General features: G+C 34.2%; 1 protein-coding gene across 1 annotated transcript; it reads right to left on the bottom strand.

The window, feature by feature from the left end:
- Nucleotides 1-207: 207 nt before the first annotated feature.
- On the bottom strand, nucleotides 208-6,405 carry LOC127097093 (uncharacterized). The gene is made up of 16 exons (XM_051035602.1): nucleotides 6,142-6,405; nucleotides 5,962-6,064; nucleotides 5,805-5,874; nucleotides 5,689-5,727; nucleotides 5,485-5,602; nucleotides 5,338-5,395; nucleotides 4,917-4,981; nucleotides 4,724-4,730; nucleotides 4,562-4,622; nucleotides 3,852-3,911; nucleotides 3,724-3,743; nucleotides 3,567-3,632; nucleotides 1,801-1,968; nucleotides 1,257-1,514; nucleotides 897-1,109; nucleotides 208-772 (listed from the first exon to the last, which is right to left on the bottom strand). The coding sequence occupies exons 1-16, from the start codon at nucleotides 6,216-6,218 to the stop codon at nucleotides 362-364; spliced, it is 1,794 nt and encodes a 597-aa protein (XP_050891559.1). The 5' UTR covers nucleotides 6,219-6,405; the 3' UTR covers nucleotides 208-361.
- Nucleotides 6,406-9,946: the final 3,541 nt, after the last annotated feature.

Raw genomic sequence — 9,946 nt, 5'->3', positions numbered from 1 at the left:
AGTAAATAAAAAGGAAAACTCATTAAAAACCATTCTTCTTCTTCCATATCTCTTAGTCCTCGGGTCGTTCCATCTTTTGCCTCTTCCTTCTGCCATCGCTGGCACCACCACAACCACCCCAACCTGAACAATGGTGAATAATGCGTGCTTGCCATTGCAATTATGCTGATTGTTTTATGTATTCTATAATAAACTGTAGAACTTCAATAAGGGGCGTTTCAAATAATTTCATATTTGGTTATCTTGTTCTGTTTACAGATGAATGAATATACATTGTTTAATCCATCAATTGTTTCAATTTCACCCTAATGTAAACAAAGGAACACATCTGTTGAATAACTATATCTGCAGCATCATAGATTTAGTCTGTTCGTGATCGATTTAGATCATTCTTATTGCTTCTGTATAAAGGTAATAGCCACTGGGATCCATATTTCCTCCCATAACTCCACCAATAGATGATAAACACTGACAACATTACACCGACTGGTATAGCCCATCTGTCAAGATCCAAGATTGGGTTGTAAACAAGAGTTTCCCAAGTTGCAACTATAAACTGCCAAGCTGAGTTATAGTAAAGTGACTCTACTGACCAAAACATCTTAGTGTATGTCTCCAGAAATATAAAGAGTATCCATGCTCCAATTTCAATCAAAATGAACTTTACAATAAAACGTCCAATCACTACCATAGTCAGGGAGAACACCACCAACCAATTGAAAAGCCTTTGGTTGTACTCCTTTATAAATTGAGACCGAGACTTCCCTAACATCTGCAGAATGCATTTCCAATTGTTACCAAGCCGCATTAATTTATTTATAATCTAGCATAGTTTATTTACTTCATGGAGAATTGAAACAACTCAATTGTTAATTAAAAATATTATTGCATCGAACCTTCGTCATCCGTGTCGCGTAACTTGTCTTTGAAGGTCCAACGCACTCATGATCAAAACTATGATTGCATTGCAAGAAACCTGCATTAAATTTTGCCAAGGAAGGAAGTCTGAGAACTTGAAGCTGATCCATTTTGTCCTCGCATCTGGTGTACAGTGCCTCGCAGAGCTTAGAAGATCGGTACTCGTTTTGCAAAATAACATTCTTATACATCTGCATGATTTCCCGAACAAAATTGAGCTTTCAATAATTAGATTATAATACCAAGATAAGGTAGTGCAGACTGCATGGGGCCAACTATCACTAAATCATGAAATATATTTTACAGCTTTCAATTTACTATATTAATTCAAACAACACCTTTTGTATTTGTTCATCCAGCTGCATGATTGATTTTTTAGCATGGTGATGGCCAAAATGTTGCTGATCAAAAACTTTCATGACTTCATCTCGAGACCTATCATGGACCCCATTCAGAGATTCCTCTGAAAGAGGTAGATCCAATGTTGCCATCTTTTCACTGTATAACTTGAGACATCTCTCAATAATACCTTTGTTGAAAACCTCCACAAGAGACCCTGATGATGGAATCTCTCCTTTGTTCAAGGCATCAATTATCTACATTTAAAATGTCAAAAAATCAAACTAGTTCAAATCGAGATGCCCAAAAAAAACGTTGCATCCAAAATATTAACTTATTAAAATATTCATCACATTATGTCTACAAAAATTTTAACACAAAAGAATAACTACTTTGTGAGCTGTTCGAATCAGTTATATTTTGTCCTAGCTACTAGATGGATTTGCAGATTCTTTTGTATAATAACTATGAGATTATAAAGGACCTCCAAGATTGTTATTAAAGGCATGAATAACTCTGAAAAACTGTTTAGAAGCCAAGTACCTGCTTCAGGAAAGAAACAAATTCCGTCCCATTTAAAGTCTTCCCCTGTACAATCTTTGGAGAGACTATATTGGTAACAAGTTCTTTCAATTGCTCCCTTCTCGTAACATACATTTGATCGAGCTCAACATCTTTCATATCACAAAGCTTTGTCCTCAGGAGATGTGGCTGTTGAGTGATTAACCAATGCAATGCTTTAACATAAAATAAAGACTACGTTCTAATATTGAAGGAGGTTCTATCAAAACATGTTAGTAAATCATATGAATACATAGATGAGCGCCACCATGCCATGAAAGTGAATTAAAGGTTCAAAGAAAACTAAATAAATATTACTCAAAATGACGCTTGAATTCATGCATTGAAGATAAATTACTTCCTGTGTTACAATATCATTCATCATGATAAAAAAGTCAAAGATCTCTCTCCAAGCGAAGCCAGAGCTGTATAAGGATAATTTTTAAATCATACAGCTCTGGTTTAGTAGATGATTAGTTTCCGTTGTTAAGTTTAAGTGTGGAAATTCACGGTCCAAAAGTTCAAACCAATGAACTCAAACTGTTCACTTATAAACATGTTCATATTTCTTAATCCCAATCCCAACTAGCGGGACTTGTTTAACTTCCAACAGACACGTTACAGCATTTGAGAGATCTCTGGTTTCTTTAATCCCTACTATGTTGTAACCTATCTGTTGGAAATTAAAGAAGTCCTGCATAGTAGGGATTAAGAAATACGAAGGTGTTGTATAGTTAGTCGGTTCATACATTGTCCAAAAAGCGATCCATTTACAAGCAGCTCATAGAATTCTACGATATCTCAAGGGAAAATCCAGGAAGAGGAATTTTGTCAAAATAAATGGAAATTCAACCCCTGAAGCCTACATTGATGCAAACTATGCAGGTTCAATGGTCGATAGAAGACCCACTACAGGGTTGGCACAAGACATTTGTGAATCACTTTGGCTAAAAATTATTTTAGAAGATTTGAAAATCAAATGGGAAGGACCTATGAAGCTCGATAATAAGTCAGCTATCAGTATAACACATAATACAGTTCAACATGATCGAACTAAGCATGTTGAGGTTGATAGACACTTCGTTAAGGAGAAACTTGATAGTGGGTTGATTTACACCCCATATGTGCCCTCACAAGGGCACCTTGTGGATATTCTTACTAAAGGATTGAGAGTAGCTCAAATTTTGAACGAATTGTATCCAAGCTAGGAATGGAGAATACTTATTCACCAGCTTGAGGGAGAGTGTCGGAAAGAGTAAATTCATTGTATGTTTCCCATTAAAAAGGAAGATTTAAGTCTTTAGGTTCATGAATGTTTAGATTCATGCATTTAGGAAGTTGAACTAGTATTTATTTCTCCTTGTAAACATGACATGTATTTAATTATATCGTGTGTATAAATATCATAGTTGTTGAGTGTTTTACTCACACTCAAGCACATTCAGAAAGTTTCTTATTCTTATTTTTCACAACTAATACCAAGTCGGAAATATCAAATATTGCTGTCTTCATATGTTTAAAACAAATATGATTCTGGCAATAGGATTTGCTACAATATCATAACAGTTAAAAATCACGCACTTGAAGAAATCAGTAGACAAACTCCGTTTTCATATCATTTCAAATGTAAAACAACTGAATTTGTTTACAATCAAGCTCCACATAACAGAATTCTAGATAAAGAACCCATAATTTGAATTTAGGGTGTAAGAAATGAAAAATAATTCAATATACGGACCAACATATACCTGTGGTAAACTAAAAGCAGTATTGTTGTCCCCCATGCTAGCAAGCGAGTCCCGGATCTGATTAACCTGAAGAAGTTTACTTTCAGTATAAATTTTCTGTTTCAGAATAGTAATAGTTCACTGGCAATTGAAAATTGAAATCCAGATGAGGAGATACCAAGTCAATATTTTTGTCCCCTGCAGTTAAATAGTAAAAATTTCCGTCAGATAATTTGCTTTCGAAACTGGGGAAATTAGGCTGTGTAAAAATAAACTTTCTCCAATGCTGCAAGAAATAGTGCTAACCATTGGTATTGGGGACTCGTTGAAGAGCTTCATTCACCATTTCTTGCACTGATTTCCCTTCTGTAGACGACTAAGGAAAATATCAAAAGCCAGTAGACTACACACAATAGATGCCTGCCCATGCAAGAGCCCTTTGGGCTTGAAGCATGGAAAATGCACATGCCTATTTAACTTCTAATAAAAAGAATGGAGGCGGCAAAAATCAAACTTATAACCACTTGGTCATAGAGGATTAGATATTAGATCAAGGACCAACTTTGAAAAGCTTCATAATCATCTCTTATATGATGACTCGTGAATTTTTAGTTTCTTCGAATGGGAAAAAAATTATTTAAAAACGACTACAATGGGTACTCTAACTTACTACAAGAAGTTCCCAAGAGAGAAAAAGAAAGCAATAAACATTAAATCCAACGACTGCAGATTACTAAATGGCAGAGTAGTGCAAGGCAGTGATGAAACCGACGGGCGGCTGCCACTACCACCTCATGAATGACTTCATTAATAATATCATAAACAATGAACAAATGCATCGGCCAGGGATGCAGTGACCTAGAGACCCCCAATGACCACGGCATTTTAAAGGAATGGTCAGTCAGACTGGGGACTACAGAATCCCCGAGGGCATGGGATGGGATTTGAAGGTGACAGACAGCTCACTGATGTATTAAACACAACTATACAAATGAGCTAAGAATTTAAGAAATTACGCAGGAAATCTCGTTGGATGAGCCACAAGAGCTTAGCAGGTTCAAAGGCCACATCATTGCCCTACAAAATATCCAGACATTCAAACAAAATCAATCTATCACCGACAATTTGACATAAAAAAGATTAGATCAATGCAGACAATATTCAGGCCCTTGGCTTACCTTCACTCTGTTCAACATATGGCAGTTATTTGAGATATGCAAAACAAATCAACAAGTCAATAACCATAATGTATCCGTAAATCGGAAAGGTTTACAAAGCAATTTCAACAGGACAGAAAATTGACCATTAAAAAATAATATACAAAAAAATTGATAATCTAGATAAGATTAACAATTCCATCCGGATGCAAACCTCCCATAAAATTCTTCAGCAAGCTCCACCGCAAAAGAGAGTCGAGAGATGTCAGCCTCTCGTATCTAATACACAAAGATGATAACATTTGAGATTGACCTAACTTTGTATTGAAAAAATGTGTGCTGACTGAGGAGATCAAGACTATTCATCCTACATCAAGTAATTCAAAGTCGATACCAGTAATATTCTATATTCAGTCAGGTTTCTTGAAAAGAAAACCAATTTGTGTCCATTTATTTAAAGCCCAAAAGTAATCCAACATTGGTTACAAGTTTAGAATGATAGGATAAAAGTAGGGTTTTCTTCTCTCCACATCAGACCACAGTAGTTTGTTAGCTTCAGGTAACCGGAAACTCAATCAATTCAAGATAAACACCAGCAATGAATGTGAAATTAGGGGAGGAAGACATTATCTTACCGTCTCAGGCAAATTATATATAAGCACAGAACTCATGACAGTCGCAAGAGCAAAAATCCTGCAAATGCAAGAAAAGGCCTACTAAAAAACCATATTCCATTCAACAACAAAAAAAGAACACAAAATGCATGAATAGTCAGCAATTACCGATCATCATACACATTAGACTTCCCAACACTTTCAAATCCTTCTGTGTCAAGGTAAAAAACAGAAGTTCTTACTCCGTCGATATCTAACTCTATAGGAGTTCCCCAAACCCATATTCCTAAAGATGCAAACCAAAAGATAATAAAATCAATTACAAATCATTTTTATATAAATTCAAGTATCCATATTCATGATAAAAGAAACCTTTTGTCTTGACGTCACGCATGTGGCCAACACCAAAGCCTAACAAAAAAATATTCAACTATCAAATACTGATATGCAACAACAGAAAACAGAGAGAAATCCCTAAAAAGATGCACCTTCATAACAAGAAAGAGAGAGGAGCTGATTAAGCAAGAAAGATTTTCCAGAACGATGCGGCCCAATCACCTAATAAAAGCAAAATTAAAGCAAGTGTTGTTCACATAGCAATCAGCAATAAAAAAATGCATGGTTTAAATTTGCAGCGAAACATACAGCTACAGATGCAATGGGGTTCTTGATTCTCTGAATAGCCTCCAAACCTTCCCTTGAAAGACGTAGTTTTGTATGACCAGGATCAGGTTCCACGATGGGAAAACTGTAAAAACAGAAACATAACGTTATTGCAAAGAGAAAATGGAACATGCATTGTGACTATAAGCTAATAGTACTCACGGATGATGGAAATTGTGGATGGAGAAGGAAGGAGATGAAGAGAGGGAAAGGATGAGTAGAAAGAGAAGAGTGTCCATATTGGGAATGCAGAGAAGGAAAGAAAGAGGATTAGGGTTGAAGAAGAAACCATATTGATAATGATGGTGGATGAAGAAGAAAGTGTAAGAATGTTGAGAAATGAAGGAAATCCAGCAGAGTGGTGTAAGTTAAGAATCGTCATGGAAATGGGACTAAACTTGGAAGACGTCTGCTTTGGGCTTTTGGTTCATGCGAGTCATCAAAGTAAAATATTACTATAAATTTTGATACTTTGCTCGTAATTTTGATTTTTGTTTTAAATAATCATTATTTTCATTTTTAATTTCTAAATAATCATTTTTTTTTAAAAAATACAAAAATAATCACAATTTTGAACTGATGCGTTAATTGAATTGTCACATGCAATAAACTAGAGAGGAGGCGCCATTATCCTTGGGACATTCATGCAAAACCAATGCATATAGGCGCCACATGCATTGGCGCATGCATGTGTTGTGTGTGTGGAGTCACATGCATTAACGCATGCATGTGTTGTGTACGACAACGGTCAATCGTTGGGGTCACATGACAACAAATCTTGTGAAATCAATGAACTTTGTCTTCAAAGACATCCAAAACCTACCTATAACCGCTTTAGTGCAAGCAACATATTCCAAAGTCGAATCTTTATCAGAGGTGCGACTACTGAAAAGATTAAATCGATATTTCTCTTGTGAATGTATTCAGACATTATTAAAGAAAACAAAATTGAAGGAGATTGAAGAAATTGAAGGAAAATAAAAGGATGGTAATAAGATGTGTGAAATAATAGGGGAGATGTGTAGGGTGGTATATATAGAAGAACGAAAGCATGCATGCGCCAATACACTAGGCTTCACACAGACATAACATACAACACATGCATGCGCCAATGCATGTGACTCCACACACACACACAACACATGCATGCGTCAATGCATGTGGTGCATACACATATGCACACATGCATGCGTCAATGCATGTGGCGCCTACATGCATTGGTTTTGCATGCATGTGCTAAGGCTTAGACATTTCCTTTGATGTTTAGTTGGATGCATCAGTTCAAGTGGCGCATCAGTTAAGAAATATGATTATTTTTTATATACAAAAAACAGGTTATTTAGGGATTTAAATTGAAAATACTGGTTATTTTTTTAAAAAATCCTTAATTTAAAATTAAAAGTCAATAACGATTGATAAACACAGTGAGAAAGACTCTCATGTTGGGGAAGCAAGTTTATATTGTCCTATAACGTTAACACTTTAAAGATAAGTCAACAAGAAAAGGTGAGTACAATTTAAGTTAGAATCAAGTTGAATCATATCTTATATATGAACGTTGGTTAAGGTGTTTATTCTCATTAAAGACGACAATTGATAGGATTTGGGTAAGGAATAATAATAGTATTCATCTTGGTCGTATCTCCAAAAATACGACTACTACAACATTTTTATCATATGGTAACGCCTACTTTTTTGAGGTAAAATTTTTCTTCATGTAGAGAGTAATAGGCAACAAATTTTATATTTTGTTGGGATAACTTATGTGTTTTTTTTTAATTTACAACGACTCAAATGTTCTTATAGAGGGCAAAGAGAACGACTCTTATTTGCAACGATTTAGAACCGTTCTTATATAATTTATAATTATTCTTAAAAACTATTTATTATTTGATAGATTTCTCCTATGTAATAACAAAACAATTTTATTTTTAAAAATGTCTATAGTTAGAATTCGTAAAATTTATTTTTTCTTTATTAAAACATTTTTTTAGACAAAATATCATTTTTGTCCTTTAATTTTATATCGAGGGCAAAGAGAACGCCTACTTTTTTGAGGTAAATTTTTTATTCATGTAGAGAGTAATAGGCAATGAATTTTATATTTTGTTGGGATAACTTATGTATTTTTTTTTTTAAATTTACAACGACTCAAATGTTCTTATAGAGGGCAAAGAGAACGACTCTTATTTGTAACGATTTAGAACCATTCTTATATAATTTATAATTATTCTTAAAAAATATTTATTATTTGATAGATTTCTCCTATGTAATAACAAAACAATTTTATTTTAAAAAATGTCTATAGTTAGAATTGGTAAAATTTATTTTTTCTTTATTAAAATATTTTTTTAGGCAAAATATCATTTTTGTCCTTTAATTTTATATCGGGGCATTTAATTTTTCAAATAGTGCCACAATAGTACTTTCCGTCTATTCTGCTCAAACGGCGTTGGTGTTTATCTATGTACGCGTGACAAATTGGTAGCTAGTCATCTTCTTCATCACCAAGTTCACCTAAATTAAAAAGGTGAATTCTGCTTTTAGCAGGAATCAAACCATAATCACCATGGTTACTAAGAGTAGTTATGTGTGTACCACTAGGTTATATCATGTTTGTTTATTTACTTTACGATTTAAATATATATTAACCATAATATATTGATTAAGTTGAAGCATCAAGCATCAATAATATATTCATACCAGAATATCCAGATTCATACCATAATATATTGATGAACATTTGAAGACCTCACATCTGCTTCATAATCCTTCAAGTGAAACACTTGCTCTTTCTCTAGAAAACTGTACAAAAAAGAGTTTGAAAACAAGGTATACATAGCGTAATATATGCGTCGTTCATTCATATCCAAGCTTTGAAAAATGTACAAAAAGGTGATGTATCCAAATCGATGTATCCTTTCACGGGTACACCACCACAAATAGTACCCTTGAGATATGCTTCCAATGATTTCGGCATTAACTCTGATAGTCCCATCTTCAAGAATCCGGATATGTAGGAATCAAACTATAGTCACCATGGTTACTAAGACTAGTTGCGTGTGTACCACTAAGCTACATCATGTTTGTTTATTTGTTTTACGAATCAAATATATATTAACCATAATATATTGATGAAGTTGAAGCATCAAGCATCAATAATATATTCATACCATAATATCCAGATTCATACCATAATATATTAATGAACATTTGGAGGCCTCAAATCTGCTCCATAATCCTTAAAGTGAAACACTTGCTCTTTCTCTAGAAAATTGTACAAAAAGGAGTTTTAAAACTGGGTATACATAGAGTAATATACACGTCATTCATTCATATATGAACTTTGAAAACTGTACAAAAAGGAGTTGTGTCCAAATCGATGTATCCTTTCATAGGTACGCCACCACCAATAGTATCCTTGAGATATGATTCCAATGGTTTCAACATTGAATCTGATATCTTCAAGAATGCGGACATGTAGAGAATGTTGATTTCACTACTTTCATTGACGGAGACTCTTGAAACAGTCTTGTTGGTGATTTGGAGTTTGATTACCATTGGAAGAGCAACATCAATTCCTGTGAATGTGCGGTCTCTGTCTGAAAATGAGATTGGCATTTTTTTTCTGGTTTAGTAATATCGCCGCTACCATCATTTTTGCTTGGTTTGTAATAAGATCCAGATCTAAAAAATGATGAATGATGAACATTGGTGATAAATGATGAACATTGTTTTAAATCTAGAAATTCCCAAACAAGATCCAGATCTGAACAATTTCCTCAAACAAGATCTAGATCTAGAAATTCCCAAATCTACAAGTTTGGATTTCGATTTCGACTAATTTTTGGGTTTGGATTTCGATTTCGATTGTACACATGAAAAAAAGATTTTCAACCATGGTGTTTCAATTTCTGAGTTTGTATGATTCAAGTTATGGGTTTGTATATTAAGCAAAACAAGAAAT

This window comes from Lathyrus oleraceus, chromosome 6, assembly GCF_024323335.1.
Source record: "Lathyrus oleraceus cultivar Zhongwan6 chromosome 6, CAAS_Psat_ZW6_1.0, whole genome shotgun sequence".
Taxonomy (NCBI): domain Eukaryota; kingdom Viridiplantae; phylum Streptophyta; class Magnoliopsida; order Fabales; family Fabaceae; genus Lathyrus; species Lathyrus oleraceus.
The sequence above is the reverse complement of the archived record's forward strand: the minus strand, read 5'-3'. Positions and strand labels throughout refer to the sequence as shown.

What these genes read in the sequence shown, in the direction of transcription:
- LOC127097093 (XM_051035602.1), bottom strand. Translation starts at nt 6,218, where the DNA reads ATGGACACTCTTCTCTTTCTACTCATCCTTTCCCTCTCTTCATCTCCT. An exon ending in ACGAGTCCCCAATACCAATG is followed by an intron (nt 3,744 to 3,851) that starts GTTAGCACTATT and finishes ATTTAACTGCAG; the next exon opens with GGGACAAAAATATTGACTTG. An exon ending in TTGTTTCTTTCCTGAAGCAG is followed by an intron (nt 1,515 to 1,800) that starts GTACTTGGCTTC and finishes TTTTAAATGTAG; the next exon opens with ATAATTGATGCCTTGAACAA.